The following is a 16,337-nucleotide window of genomic DNA, read 5'->3' on the forward strand; positions in this document are numbered from 1 at the left end:
TCATGTGCTTGTTGGCCATGTCTGTGTCTTCCTCTGTGAGATTTCTTTTCATGTCTTTTGCCCATTTCATGTTTGGATTGTTTGTTTCTTTGCTGTTGAGTTGAATAAGTTCTTTATAGATCTTAGATACTAGCCCTTTATCTGATATGTCATTTGCAAATATCTTCTCCCATTCTGTAGGTTGTCTTTTAGTTTTGTTGACTGTTTCTTTTGCTGTGCAGAAGCTTTTTATCTTGATTAAGTCCCAATAATACATTTTTGCTTTTGCCTTCATAAGATGTATCTTGCAAAAAGTTGCTGTGGCCAGGTTCAAAAAGGGTGTTGCCTGTGCTCTCCTCTAGGATTTTGATGGATTCTTGTCTCACATTTAGATCTTTCATCCATTTAGAGTTTATCTTTGTGTCTGTGTAAGAGAATGGTCTAGTTTCATTCTTCTGCACGTGGCTGTCCAATTTTCCCAGCACCATTTATTGAAGAGACTGTCCTTTTTCCAGTGGATAGTCTTTTCTGCTTTGTTGAATATTAGTTGACCATAGAGTTGAGGGCCCATTTCTGGATTCTCTATTCTGTTCCATTGATCAGTGTGTCTTTTTTTTGCCAGTACCACACTGTCTTGATGATCACAGCTTTGTAGTACAACCTGAAATCTGGCATTGTGATGGCCCCGGCTCTGGTTTTCTTTTTTAATATTCCCCTGGCTATTCGGGGTCTTTTCTGATTCCACACAAATCTTAGGATGATTTGTTCCAACTCTGAAGGTATTTTGATAGGGATTGCATTGAATGTGTAAATTGCCCTGGGTAACATTGACATTTTCACAATATTAATTCTTCCAATCCATGAGCATGGAATATTTTTCCATCTCTTTGTGTCTTCCTCAATTTCTTTCAGAAGTGTTCTGTAGTTTTTAGGGTATAGATCCCTTACCTCTTTGGTTAGATTTATTACTAGGTATCTTATGCCTTTGGGTGCAGTTATAAATGAGGTTGACTCCTTTTTTTTTTTCTTAAAGATTTTTATTTATTTATGATAGGCACAGATTGAGAGAGAGAGAGAGAGGCTCCCTGCATGGAGCCTGACATGGGACCTGATCCCAGGTCTCCAGGATCACATCCTGGTCTGGAGGCAGTGCTAAACTGCTGAGCCACCCGGGCTGCCCTGGCATTGACTCCTTAATTTCTCTTTCTTCAGTCTCATTGTTAGTGTATAGAAATGCCACTGATTTCTGGGCATTGATTGTGTATCCTGCCACACTGCCAAATTGCTGTCTGAGTTCTAGCAATCTTGGGGTGGAGTCTTTTGGATTTTCTTTTTTTTTTTTTTTTCTTTTGGATTTTCTATGTGGAGTATCATGTCATTGGCAAAGGGAGAGTTTGACTTCTTCTTTGCCAACTTGAATGTCTTTTACTTCTTTTTGTTGCTTGATTGCCGAGGCTAGGACTTCTAGTACTATGTTGAATAGCGTGTGAGAGTGGACATCCCTATCGTGTTCCTGATCTTAGGGGAAAGGCTCCCAGTGTTTCTCCATTGAGAATGACATTTGCTTTGGGCTTTTCATAGATGGCTTTTAAGATGCTGAGGAATGTTCCCTCTATCCCTACACTGAAGAGTTTTGATCAGGAATGGATGTTGTATTTTGTCAAACTCTTTCTTGGCATCTATTGAGAGGATCATATGGTTTTTGTTTCTTCTCTTGTTGATGTGATCTATCACATTGATAGCTTTATGAGTGTTGAACCAGCCTTGCATCCTGGGCATAAATCCCACTTGGTCACAGTGAATAATCTTTTTTGTTAAAATAAGGGCGCATAGCTCTTTTTTTTAAGAAAGATTTTATTTATTTATTCATAACAGGAGAGAGAGAGAGAGAGAGAGATAGGCAGGCAGAGGGAGAAGCAGCCTCTGTGCAGGGAGCCTGACATGGGACTCGATCCTGGATCCCTAGGATCATACCCCGGGCCAAAGGTGGCACTAAACCACTGGGCCACCGGGGCTGCCTGAATAATCTTCTTAATGTACTGTTGGATCCTGTTGGCTAGTATCTTGTTGTGTTGAGAATTTTTGCATCTGGGTTCATCAGGGATATTGGTCTATAATTCTCCTTTTTGATGGAGTCTTTGTCTGTTTTTGGAATTACGGTGATGCAGGCCTCATAGAATGAGTTTGGAAGTATTCCTTTCCTTTCTATGTTTCGGAACAGCTTTAATAGAATAGCTGTTGTTTCTTCTTTAAACATTTGATAGAATTGGGATCCCTGGGTGGCGCAGCGGTTTGGCGCCTGCCTTTGGCCCAGGGCGCGATCCTGGAGACCCAGGATCGAATCCCACATCGGGCTCCCAGTGCATGGAGCCTGCTTCTCCCTCTGCCTATGTCTCTGCCTCTCTCTCTCTCTCTCTCTCTGTGACTATCATAAAATAAAAAAAAAAAAATAAAAAAAAAAATAAAAAAAACATTTGATAGAATTCCCCTGGGAATCCATCTTGGCCCTGGACTTTTGTGTCTTGGGAGGTTTTGATGACTGTTTCCATTTCCTCCCTGGTTATCAGCCTGTTCAGGTTTTCTATTTCTTCCTGTTCCAGTTTTGGTAGTTTGTGGTTTTCCAGAAATGTGTCCATTTCTTCTAGATTGCCTAATTTATTGGCATGTATTTGCTTATAATACGTTTTAAAATCGTTTGTATTTCCTTGGTATTGGTTGTGATCTCTCTTTTTTCATTTGTGATTTTATTAAATAATTAGAGTCTTTTCTCATTTGTTTTTAACAAGGCTGGCTAATGGTTTATCTTATTGATTCTTTCAGAGAACCAACTCCTGGTTTTGTTGATCTGTTCTACAGTTCTTCTGGTCTCTATTTCATTGAGTTCTGCTCAGATCTTTATTAACGTTCTTTTTCTGCTGGGTGTAGGTTTTATTTGCTGTTCTTTCTCCAGTTCCTTTAGGGTGCAAGTTTAGCTTGTGTATTTGAGTTTTTTCCAGGGTTTTGAGGGATGCTTGTATTGCGATGTATTTCCCTCTCAGAACTGCTTTTGCTGTATCCCAAAGATTTTGAATGGTTGTATCTTCATTCTCATTAGTTTCGAAGAATCTTTTTAATTCTTCTCTAATTTCCTGGTTGACCCTTTCATCTTTTAGCAGGATGCTCTTTAACCGCCACATGTTTGAATTTCTTCCAAATTTCTTCTTGAGATTGAGTTCTAGTTTCAAAGCATTTTGGTCTGAAAATATGCAGGGGACAATCCCAATCTTTTTGGCATCAGTTGAGACCTGATTTGTGACCCAGTATGTGGTCTATTTTGGAGAAAGTTCCATGTGCACTTGAGAAGAACGTGTATTCAGTTGCGTTTGGATGTAAAGTTCTGTAAATATCTGTGAAATCCATCTGGTCCAGTGTATCATTTAAAGCTCTTGTTTCTTTGGTGACGTTCTGCTTAGAGGATCTGTTTTACTGAGAGCACTATGGTGAAGGCTACTACTAGTGTGTTATTATCTAAGTGTATCTTTACTTTAGTTATTAATTGTAACTTCCATTCTTCCCTTTCTACAGCTCCTAGCAACCATCATCATACTTCCTGTCTCCATGATTTCAACTGCTCTGAGTATCTCATATAAATGCAATCATACAGTGTTGGTCTTTTTGTGACTGGCTTTTTCACTTAATATAATGCCCTTGAGGTTCATCCATGTGGTAGCATGTGTCAGAATTTCCTTCTGTTTTAAGGCTGAATAATATTCCACTGGATGTATATACCACATTTTTTTTTTAAGATTTTATTTATTTATTCATGAGAGAGAGAGAGAGGCTGAGACACAGGCAGAGGGAGAAGCAGGCTCCAACGCAGGGAGCCTGACGTGGGACTTGACCCTGGGACTCCAGGATCACAACCTGGGCCGAAGGCGGCGCCAAACTGCTGAGCCACCCGGGCTGCTCATACCACATTTTTCTTTATCCATTTATCTTCTGATGGACACTTGGGTTGCTTCCATGTTTTAGCTGTTGTGACTAATGCTGCTATGAACATGGGTGTACAAATAGCCCTTTGAGACCCTGTTTTTAGTTCTTTTGGGTGTAGACCTAAAAGTGGAATTGGTGGGTTATATAGTAATTCTGTTTTTAATTTTTTTAAGAACCTCCATACTGTTTTGTACTGGAGCGGTACCATTTTACATTCCCATCAACAGTACACAGGGTTCTGGTTTTTCTGTGTCCTCACCAACACTTAGTTTTTCTTTTTTGATAGTAGCCATCCTAATGTGTCTGAGTATCTCATTGTGGTTCTGATTTGCATTTACCTGCTTGTTAGGTGTTTTGGGGCATCTTTTTATGTGCTTATTACATTCATGTACTTTATTTGGAGAAATGTCTATTTGGGTTCTTTGCTCACTTTTGATTGGTATTAGTTCTTTAAATGTTTGGTGGAAATCACTCAGTAATCAGATACGAGGCTTTTTTGTTGCTGGGAGATTGGTGGTTATTGATTCAATCTCCTTGCTAGTCATAGGTCTATTCATGTTTTCTGTTTCTTTGTGATTTCTTGGTAGATTTTGTGTTTCTAGAAATTTGTCCATTTCAACTAGCATATCCAATTTCTTGACACACATATACTCATATCATTTTTATTTCTGTACAATTGGTAGTAATGTTCCTACTTTGATTTCTGATTTTAACAATTTGAGTCTTCTTTTTTTTAGTCCCATCTAACTAAAGGTTGTTAATTTTTGTTTATCTTTTTGAAGAAACAACTTTTTGTTTTACTGATTTTTCTCTTGTTTTTCTATTGTCTGTTTTATTAATCTAATCTTCATTATTTCAGTTCCTTCCCCTAGCTTTGGATTTATTCATTCTTTTTCTAACTGCTTAAGTTGTAAAGTTAGGTTGTTGATTTAAATTCTTTCTTTTGGGACGCATTGGTGGCTCAGTGGTTGGGCGCCTGCCTTAGGCTCAGAGCATGATCCTGGGGACCCGGGATCAAGTCCCACATCGGGCTCCCTGCATGGAGCCTACTTCTCCCTCTGCCTGGGTCTCTGCCTCTCTCTCTCTCTCTCTCTCTCTCTCTCTGTGTGTGTGTCTCTCATGAATAAATAAAGTCTTTAAAAGAAAAAAAAAGTCCCGCATCGGGACTCTGCCTATATCTCTGCCCCACCCCCCTTTCTGGGTCTCTCATGAATAAATAAAATCTTTAAAAAAAAACCTTTCTTTTTCTAAATAAGCATTTATATCTATAAATTTCCTCAGCACTGCTTTTGATGTATCCCATAAATCTTGTTATGTTTGTGTTTTTTCACTTTCATTCATTTCTGAGTATTTTCTAATTTTCTTTGTGATTCCTTTTTTGATACACTGACTATTTAAAAGTGTGTGGTTTAATTTCCACAATCTTTGAACTTTCCAGTTTTCTTTATGTACTGGTTTCTAACTTCATCCCATTGTGGTCAGGGAAGATACTTTGTATGATGATGTCTATCTCTTAAAATCCATTAGACTTCATGTTTTTCGCCTAACTTGTGGTCTATGAAATGTCTTATGTGCATTTGAGAAGAACGTGTATGCTATTGTTGTTGGGTGGAGTGTTCTACATGTGTCTCTTAGATCTGGTTGGTCTGCTCTGTAAAGTCCTCTGTTTACTTCCTTGTGTTCTCTCTGGTTTTTCTCTCTATTGTGAATGGGATATTAATTAGAGCTATTTCTTCCTTCAATTCTATCCATTTCTGCTTCATATTTTTAAGATCTGTCATTTGATGTGTAAATGTTTATAATTATTGTATATTCTTGCAATTTTGAGCCTTTTATTAATAGAAAATGTACTTTGTGCCTTGTAAGCTTTTTTTTATTTAAAGTGTGTTTTGTTTGCTAATATTATAGCCACTCCTGGTCTCTTTTGATTACTATTTGCTTGGAATTTCTTTCCATCCTTTAACTTTCAACCTGTATGTGTCTTTGGATGTAAAGTGAGTCTCTTGTAGACAGCATAGAGTTGGATCATGTCTTTTTTATCCATTTTGCCAAGCTCTGTCTTTTGATTAAAGCATTTTATCCATTTAAATTTAAAGTAGTTACTGATAAGGAGGGGCTTTTGTCATTGTGCCACTTTTTTGTCTATGCTCTATTGCTTTTTTTTGTCACTCATTTCCTCTATTTTATTTTTTAAGATTTTATTTATTCATGAGAGACATACAGAGAGAGAGAGAGAGGCAGAGACACAGGCAGAGGGAGAAACAGACTGCATGCAGGGAACCTGATGTGGGACTCGATCCCAGGACACTAGGGATCATGCCCTGGGCCGAAGGCAGAGGCTCAACCACTGAGCCACCCAGGCACCCCCATTTTTATCTTTTTGAGTGGGTTTTTTAAGTGAAATGTCTTAATTCCTTCTTAATTTACTTTTCTGTATATTGTATGGCTTTTTTTTTTTTTTTTGTGGTTACCGTGGGGATTACATTTAACATCTTAAAGATGTAGCATTTCAATTTAAAGTTACTGTAGTTTAACTTCAGTAACATGCAAAAACTCTACCTTTACAGTTCTATCTCCACCCCTTTCAGTTATTGATGGCACAGAATTACATCTTTATACATTGTGAACACAGAAACATAAACTAGTAATTTCTCTAAATGCAGTTATTTCCTAAATTGTGTAGGAAACAAGATTTGGAATTACAAACTAAAGTTGCAGTAGTACTAGCTCTATACTAATAATTTTTTCTTTAGATGTCTCTTAAATCATGTAGAAAACAGAAGTTACAAACCATTGTTACAGTAACACTAGCTTTCCTAATTGCCCCTGTATTTACCTTGATTGATATCTTTACTTTTCCGTATGGCTTGGAGGTACTGCCTAGTGTCCTTTCATTTCACCCTGCAAGAATCCCTTGAGTGTCTCTTGCAGGGCAGGTCTAGTGGTCATGCACTGCCTCAGCTTTTGTTTATCTGGGATGTCTCGATTTTTCCTCAGTTCCGAAGGATAGTTTTGCCTGATGTAGGATTCGTGGTTAACAATTTTTTTTTTTTTAAGATTTTACTTATTTATTCATGACAGACACAGAGAGAGAAGCAGAGACACAAGGCAGAAGGAGAAGCAGGCTCCATGCAGGGAGCCTGATCCTGGGTCTCCAGGATCACGCTCTGGGCTGAAGGCAGGTGCTAAACTGCTGAGCCACCCAGGGATCCCCAACAGTTTTTTTTCTTTTAGCACTTTGAATATCTTGGCCTTTGGAGGCCTTCTGACCTCCAAAGTTTCAGATGAGAAATCTGCCTATAATTTTATGAATGACCCCTTGTATGTGATAATTCACTTTTCTCTTGCCACTTTCAAGGGTTATTCTTTGTCTTTTGAAAGTTTGAGTCTAATGTGTCTTTGTCTGGGTCTCTTTGAGTTCATCTTGCTTGAAGTTTGTTTAGCTTCTTGGACGTTTACATTCATGTCTTTCATCAAAATTGGGAAAATTTCAGGTATTGTTTCTTCATATATTCTCTCTGTTTCTTATCTTGGGATATGCACGATGTGCATGTTGTTAAACAGACCCCTCCAGCTCTTTGCTTTTCTTCATTTTTCTTTCTTTCTGCTCCTCAGTCTTCATAAGTTCCATCATCTTATCTTAGGGTCTCTGATTCTTCTGCCCCCTCAGATCTGCCCTTGAATCCCTCTAGTGAATTTTTCATGTTAATTACTATGCTTTTTCAGCTCCAGATTTTTTTTGGTGTCTTTTTGGGCTTCTTAGCTCTTTAGTGGGTATTTCCATGTTGTTTACACATTATTTTGTTGATTTTCCCCACATCTTCCTTTAGTTCTTTGAGCATGTTTAGGACGGTGTTTTTAAGGTCTTCCATAAAGTATTTTTCAGGGACAGGTTCTGTTGAATTATTTTTTCCCCTTCGATTGGTACATACTTTCTTAAATCTTTATGTGCCTTGTGGGCATTTGAATCTAGTCGTGGAACTCCCATTCTCCCTCTTCCTTAGGGTTTGCTGTTTTCTGTTGTTGGTTTTGTTTTATTGAGTGTTGTAGGCTCTTTCTGTAAGGATCAGGCTGAGGTGTAAACTTAGTGTCTTGCTTGTTTTCTGAGCCTTTCCCTGGCCATGCAGAGTAACTTTGTTTCTCCTTGAATGTTCCCTTGTAATGGAATATCCTAGTCTTTAATGTCTGGTTCCTGAAAGGATGACAGTGTAAAGTGAAGGGGGTAAAAATAGTGACCCTTTCAATCTCCTGGGAGTCACTTCAGCTGGAGGGGTAAGGCCTTCCAAAAATGGGGGTGGGGGCAACAATCTTGCCTCTACCCTTCTTTATTACCTCTGTGCCCAGAAGCTGCAATTAGCAATCAGAGGATAGGTCCCCAGGATTTTTCAGGACAGGGTCCTTTTTGTCCCCCTTCACTGCCACAGACTGTGTGCAAGCTGCCCTGGGACATGTGCACAGCTGTCTGCCACATGGTGGGGGTGGGTAGCTCCTCCTGGGCTGAGAGCTGAAGTGAAGGGTTTCAAGCCTTTTCCTGGAAGTTGCAAGCCTTCAGGAGACTCAAGTTCCAGAATATTTACATTAGACAGATCTGCAGTGCAGCTGTTGTCTAGGTGGGGAGACTGATTCTTGGTGCGTCCTGCTCCTCCATCTTCCCTGAATTAATCTGTTTGTACTTTTTCAGACAGTTTAATCAGTTTGGAATTTAGTTTGCTCTAGGGTAGGAAAAAAATATCTAGGTCAGGGGTCAGTAGATTTTTTTCTTAAAGGGCTAGTGACTTTTTAACATTTTGTGGGTCATATGATCTATGTTGCAGCTTCTCAACTCTCCCAATGGGGCACAGAAGCAGCCATAGACGATAAGTAAACAAATGGGTGATGGTATTCCAGCAAAAGTTTGCTTATAGAAACAGGCAGCAGACTGGTTTTGTCCCATTGACTTCTGCATTGAATTCTCCATCCTCTGTCAAAAATTGGGGTCTGACATTTTACCCACTTGCAAGTTAGCAGGTTAGCTGGCCACAGCATCATGGATGTTGGCAGAAGTCACGGACAGTTTATTATAATAGCTGTAACCAGAATATCATTATTTAGTCTGGTTCCTGAGCCCCCAGCACCCATGAAGTAGCTCGAGAAGGGCCAGGTAATGTCTGTATATATGTTACAGAAGAGGAACCCCAAGTTTAGGGAATATGAAGCTTCTATAGTTGACACTAATCCTGCCTGACCTTTGCTATAGAGTGACATATCCTTATTATACTGGACAGTAAATACATATTATTTGCTCCAGAGAGAGACACTATATCTTCTAAGGCTATTTACTATACAAACCTTTTTGAAAATATAGTCTAGAATAAAGGCAGCCAGCGCTGCTTGTATGACATTCAGAGAGAAAGAGAGGGAGACTGACCCATGGGGATTGTTCTCCCAACAACCTACCTCCATTCTTCCCCCTGCACTCCCATCCCCAAATTGGTGTGCACAGAGCCTGCCTGGTGATGGTGTCTTGAATTCATTCAGTGTGGCTCTGCTGGGTTGCAGTTGTATTTTCTCAGGCTCTCATTTGCTCTGAGGCCAAGAATTTATGGATTCATTAATCTGAGAGTATCTGTAATTCCCCTCCCTCCCCAGATTTATAAAATGGATTTAATTCTTTTTTTTTTTTTTTTTTCCCATGGATTTAATTCTAAGTGTGTATTACTCTCAGGTCTTTTCCTTTTCCACTCTACTTATTTACTAATTTTCAGATGTGAGAGTACTTTTTTTTCAAAATGTATTGTCTGAGGATTTGTGTTTTGGACAAGGGGGCATAAACTCCTTTCTCCCTGTTCCTTCCTGCTGTGTACAACTTTGAACCCTGGAAAACATAAGAGGCACCAAATGAGAACTTTGAAAAGTGGTAAGAGGAAGGCTGACTAGTTTGGGGCCCCAGGAGTGGAGGAGCAATAGGACAACAGGATGTTTTACATCTCCCCATCTAAAGAAAGGCAACTCAGACCCCATGTTTCCTAATCCTTAATCTAGCAACAGAAAACCACCTGAGAGGGTTCATTGCTTCCTAGTATGGAATGAGAGTCCCTCCAACAGAATTAGGCAAGCCCAGTACCACTGCCAAGGGGATCAGTTAGGTGCCCCACTAACTGTAAGCATCTAGGACAAGTGGTCTCCTTCCCTGCTGGACCTGAAGTTCCCCTCTCCTGTCAGGAGATATCAGGATGGCCAGGTGAAAGTGGGAAGAGAAAGATCCCTTCCCACCATCTACTTTAACAGTAAGTGACCTGACTTGTGAAATGCTCTCCATCCGTGCTGGGCCTGAGTCTTCCTTTCCCACTGAGAGACACCATATTGGCTGAGTGGCACTGGCAAGAGGGATCAATGGGGAAGTAGTCCAACTGGGGAAGACTCTTTGTCCCTGTGGCCTGCCTTATCTCACTCAATTACTGGGGCTGTCAGGGGCAATTAGCTAGAGGCACTTTGCCACACAAGCAGCCCAGATATTCTCCTCATCCACTGAGAAACCCTCAGAGAGAAACCCCTTCTACTTCCTCATATGGTAACAACAGAGACCAGTGGGATCCCAAGCAAAATTACATTGCAAAGGTTCTGAAAATTAAATTGCTGTTGAAACCACAGCACACAAAAATGGTCCCGGACCTGCATGCTCAGCCCAAACAAAGTGATTGCCTGCTAGAATAGGAGAATTAAATAGGATCTAGAGTCCCCTAACATAGTAGACAGAATGTCTAGGATGCAATAAAAATCACCTGTCATACCAAGAACCAAGGAAATCACAACTTGAACAAGAAAAGATAATGAGCTGATAACACCAGTGAATCAGATGATGGAATAATCTGACAAGGATTTTGAAGCAGCTGTCGTAAAAATGCTTCAGCAATCAGTTACAGATTCTCTCGAAACAGATGAAAAAATAAAAAAGTCTCAAGAAATGGAAGTTATAAAAAGAACCAAGAGGGGATTATAAAATTGAAAAATATAGCAACAGAAAAAAACAAAACAAAACCTCAACCAAATGGGCTCAATAGTAGAGCGGAGATGACAGAGGGTAGAGTCAATGGCCTTACCACATCAGTAGTATGATCTGTAAACAGGATAGCCCAATAAAATTCACTTGGTCTGAACAACAGAGAGGATACCCCAAACAGGATAAAACCAAAGAAATCCATACCAAGACACCTTAAAATTAATGATCAGAAAAGTAAGAAAAAAAAAATCTTGAAAGATGCTAGAGATAAATGATGTATTAACATTAATTTGACATCAGATTTCTCATCTGAAATCTTGGAGGCTAGAGGGAAGTGGTACACATTTTTCAAATGCTGAAAGAAAATACCTGACGACCATTAATTCTGTGTATGGCAAGACTGCCCTTCCAGAATGAAGATTAAATAAAGACATGCATGAACGAGAACAAGGAATTTGTTGTTGGCTGATCTGCCCTTAAAAAATGGCTAAAGGCGGGATCCCTGAGTGGCGCAGCGGTTTGGCGCCTGCCTTTGGCCCAGGGCGCGATCCTGGAGACCCGGGATCGAATCCCACGTCGGGCTCCCGGTGCATGGAGCCTGCTTCTCCCTCTGCCTATGTCTCTGCCTCTCTCTCTCTCTCTCTGTGACTATCATAAATAAATTAAAAAAATTAAAAAAAAAATGGCTAAAGGAAATTCTTCTAACTTAATGAAATGATAAAAGGGAGATTATTAGAGCACAGGAAAGTCAGAATAATGGAAAGATCAGACATTTTCCTCATGATTCTTATTAATCATATTTGATGATTGAAACTAAAATACCATGTAATATTCAGGGCAATGATATTTGAAAGAGGAAAAGTTAAAAGGATTTAAATGGAAGTGATGTTTCCACACTTAACGTCAAGTATAAAATAATATCAGCAGACTATGAGTCATGTATATATGTAAGCATACATATATATATACACACATTATATACATAAGTCCTGTATATGTGGAAGATTCAGAAAAACCACTATAAAAACTAAACAAAGAGCTACCAACACCTATGGTGAACGTTTACAAAGGGATAACTAGGGAAAAAACCCAACAAGATAAGATGGAATACCAAAAATGTTTTAAGTAACCTGCAGGAAATAAAAAAAAAAAAAAAGTAATGGATATGAGAATGGGAGGAAACAAGCAGAAAACAAATAATAAAATAGCAGACCTGAGGACTAATGTATTAGTGATTGCTTCAAATGTAAATATTCTAAATATACCAAACAAATGATAGCTAATCGGCAGAATGGGTAAAAAAAATAGGACTTCAAAATATGTTGATAAGAAATTTACTTCAAATTCAGTGACATAGGTGGGTTGAGTAAAATGACAGAAAGATGCATACCATGACAACAATAATCCAAAAGGTAGGATTGCCCATGTCAATATCAGATTAAGAAGGTCTCAGAGCAAAGAAACATACTTAGAGACAGAGAATGACATTTCATAGTGATGAAAGGATAATCCACACTAAATGAGTATACACCAAACATTGGAGGCTCAAAACTGACATAGTTAAATGGAGAAATCTTAAAAAAATAAAAACTCACAATTATAGTTGGGGACTTTTTTTTTTTGACTTTTTTTTTTTTTTTAAAGTGTACGTGCGAGCTGGGGAGGGGCAGAAGGCCAAGAAGAGAATCTTAAGCAGAGTTTCTGCTGAAAGCAGAGCCCTAAGATCTTATGACTCTAAGATCATGACCTAAGCTGAAACCAAGAGTTGGATGCTTGGCCACCCAGGCACCCCTTTAGTTGGGGACTTTGAAACTCTCTTTTACCTACTTGACTGAAAATCATGAGACTATAGAAAATCTGAGCAACACAGTTAACTAATAGAATCTAGTTGACAAATAGAGAACTTACCACCCAGCAACAGCAGAATACATGTGTTTTCAAGTGCCTATGGAACATTGACCAAGACAGACCAGATCCTAGACCATAGAATAAAGCTCAGTGAATTTACAGGAATTGAAATCCTACTGTTGTTCTCTGACCATAATGGAATCAAACTAGAAACTAATAATGAAAACAAAAGGAAAATCTCTATATAGAAATTAAACAACGCATTTCTAAATAAGCCCTGGGTCAAAGAAGTCTCAGGAAATGAAAAAAATAGATACAACTGAATGACAATAAAAATAAAACAAACTGTATATGGGATGTAGCTCAGTGCTCAGAGAGAATTTTTTTTCAAGATTTTACTTACTTATTCATGGGAGACACAGAGAGGAGAGGACTTGATCACAGGACCCTGTGATCACACCTGAGTCAAAGGCAGACGCTCAATCACTAAGCCACTCAGGTGTCCCTCAGAGGGAAATTTAAAGCAATAAATGCTTATGTTAGAAATGAGGAAAGATAACAAACCAGAAATCAATGAAAATTTAGGTGAGTGTAAATGTAAATGAAAGTCTAAATGTAAATCTAAGTAAATGTTGATGGATTGAAAGACATAATATGGTAAATTGTTAGTTTTCCCCAAATTGATCTGTAGGTTTAATGCAGTTACTACTAAAATACTAGTAAGGTTTTTGTAGAAATAGACAAGCTTATTCTGAAATTTATAAGGAATGGCCCTAGCCTTAAAATAGCTTAAATAATGTTTAGGGAGAATAAAATGGGAGGAGTCATATACTCTGATACTATAGCTTACTCTAATGCTATAGTAATCAAGATAGCATGGTACTGGTGGAGAGATGGATCAGTCCCATAGACCAGTAGAACAGAATAGAGGTCCTAGAAATAAGCACACAAACATGCCTACCTGATTTTTTTTTTTTTACAAAGGTGCAAAAGCAATTCCTTGGAGGACGGGTAACCTTGCCAACAAATGGTGCTGGGGTAATTAGACATCCAGCGGTAGAATATCACTGCTACCACCCACTACCATCATCACCACCATCACCACCACCACCACCAGACTGCACACACTGGAAGTACATTCACACATACAAACACAAAGATTTTTTTTTTTTAACTTCACATCTTACATAAAAATTAACTGAAAATCGATCATGAACTAAAGTGAACTAAAGTAAAACTATAAAACTTTCAGGAAAAAAAGCTTTTAAAAGAGAAACATGTCATCCCTCTTCTCCCATCCCTCTCCCTTCTTTTAGCCCTTCAGTATTCAGTTTGGACAGCACATCTCTGGGAAGTTCTCACTGGTCCTGCAAGGCTGGCTGGGTCAGTCACCTATCTCATGGGCTCCCGTAACACCATGGTGGACATTTGTCTTTTCTCTGCTTGCCCAGCATCTGAGCCTTTTTGTGTTTTGGGGGAATTCTCTGTTAAATTAGCTTCCTTTAGCACAAGGGTCCACTGCCTGCTACAGAAGCTGAGGAAGAGAGATACTGTTTCTTGGAACCATGTGCTGGCAGCATGGGTATAACAGTATCATTTAGGATGGTTATTGTCTTTGCCCAAGACTTTGAGTATGGAGTGAGTGATGAAAGGACCTGGGACCTGGAGACCTCATTCTTGAGCTCATGGTGGCAGCATCTCCTTTCCAGGAGTGGTGCTGGCGATGGTATCCAGAGTGGTGGCATCTACAGTAGATGGCTTCTGAGAGATTGAGGGGTGGTCCTGCTGCCAGCCTTCCTTCATTCCTGCCTTTCTAAAGATTCTGTGAGCTGTGGAGTCCTTTCAATAAATCCTTTTTCTGTTTAGTCAGAGTCAGTTTCTGTTGCTTGCAAAAGAATCTTAATTGATTCAAACACCCTATCATAATAGTATTGCACATTTTGCCTGTTTACTTGCAATTTCCTCATACTAGATCATGGTTGGGGGCTCTGTCTTATTCATCATTGTACATTCGGCACACAGTATGCTTGAGGTATATTACCTTCTCAGTAAACAATGAGATTTTCGGGTTCAACTTTGTTTTTCTATTGCCATGATATTTAGTGGCATTTAGCGAGCTTTAATTTTTTGTTTTTAGTGCGGTTTGCAAGATTTGAATGTTTTATTTGCCTTGTGGATATCTTATTGGGAACTTGGGAGAGAATTTGTAGTTCCCTTGAACAATATTTTTTCTTCTTATTTTTCTTAACGCAAATATCAAGTGAGATGGACAGGGGAATCCTTTTTATCAGGACAAAAAATAAGACTTTGTGATCAACCAACATAGTAATCAAGCTGGTAAATTTTTTGTAATTTTCCTTTATTATGGATAGCAAAATGTTAGCACACTAATATATCTTACACACACACACACACACACACACACACAGGCTCCTTGTATCTCCTTGTTTGTTCCTGTTGTCAATCCCCTCATATTTCAGTTGCAGCTGAGATGAGTCAACATGTCAGTTATCTTGGATGACTTTGTTTTGCCCCTCCAGTGGGGAATGCCTTTGAATGTATCTCCTTCTTAGCGCCCTTCCCCTTTCCTCCACTAATATGAGCCACGTCACCATAACCTTATTTGCCTCCCCTCCCCTCCCCCAGATTTCACTTTTACTGAAATCAAGCCTATCTTGCAGAGTTTCTAGATGAATCTTTCAGATGAGATCTCAAAAAGCTTGGTACTGTTTTATGATTCCAACCCTAAGTTGATCTGTACTGTTTCTTCAAATTATTTGTTCTTACTACACTCAGCATGGGTAAAACACTCACATATTAAATAGTGTCCTTTTTGGGAAAAATCTGTTTCTTACACTCATGCTGCTTGTCCCATCAGCAAGTCTCAGTATGTTCAAGTTCTGCCATTCAGTTGACATAGAATATGTTCCAGAACACATTCTCTTACCCACCCTTTCTTATTCAAAACAGACATACCCTGTCGATTGAGGGCTGCTCCCCTCTTCCAGGAGCTTGTCTTATCTATCCCTATCTATCCCTATTCCCTACTCTAATCTAATAGTATTATATATTATTGTACTGATATTATTTGAGGCAGTTAAATGGATTTGAAACTAAAAGCATCAGTGGTCTTCTCTATAGAGCTTTCAGAGTTAATGAATCATAGGTTTATTTCATTGGATTTTAGAAGACTTAAAGCACCATCAAAACCCAAAGCTGTATCAAAACACTATAATGTTAATTTTCTGTATCATGGAGATATCAGTAGGGGCATTTATGATTATGAAATGCAGATATTTTTTCTTAAAAATGATGCCTTGGTGTTTTGTTTTCTTGCCTTGAGGATTTTATTCAGATTATTATTTGTTTTTTTACTTTCACAGTCAATGCTCCGAGGGAGAGGAGGTTGTTATAAACATACGTTCTATGGCATTGAAAGCCATCGTTGCATGGAAACTACCCCAAGCTTGGCTTGTGCAAATAAATGTGTCTTCTGTTGGCGGTAAGTAAAAATGAGTGGCTGTGGTAACCAAATATGTAACCATCTATTATAATCAAT

At 38.9% G+C, this 16,337-nt stretch overlaps 1 protein-coding gene across 2 annotated transcripts in view; it reads left to right on the plus strand.

The window, feature by feature from the left end:
- The window catches only part of LOC112934119 (S-adenosyl-L-methionine-dependent tRNA 4-demethylwyosine synthase TYW1), a 201,860-nt gene that overhangs the window by 59,559 nt on the left and 125,964 nt on the right, over window positions 1-16,337 (plus strand). For both annotated transcript variants that reach the window (XM_026017508.2, XM_072752780.1), the window contains exon 10: window positions 16,162-16,280. In XM_026017508.2, the coding sequence (XP_025873293.1) occupies window positions 16,162-16,280 (119 nt within the window). The remainder of the gene's footprint in view (window positions 1-16,161; window positions 16,281-16,337) is intronic.

This window comes from Vulpes vulpes, chromosome 3 (genome assembly GCF_048418805.1).
Source record: "Vulpes vulpes isolate BD-2025 chromosome 3, VulVul3, whole genome shotgun sequence".
Lineage (NCBI taxonomy): Eukaryota > Metazoa > Chordata > Mammalia > Carnivora > Canidae > Vulpes > Vulpes vulpes.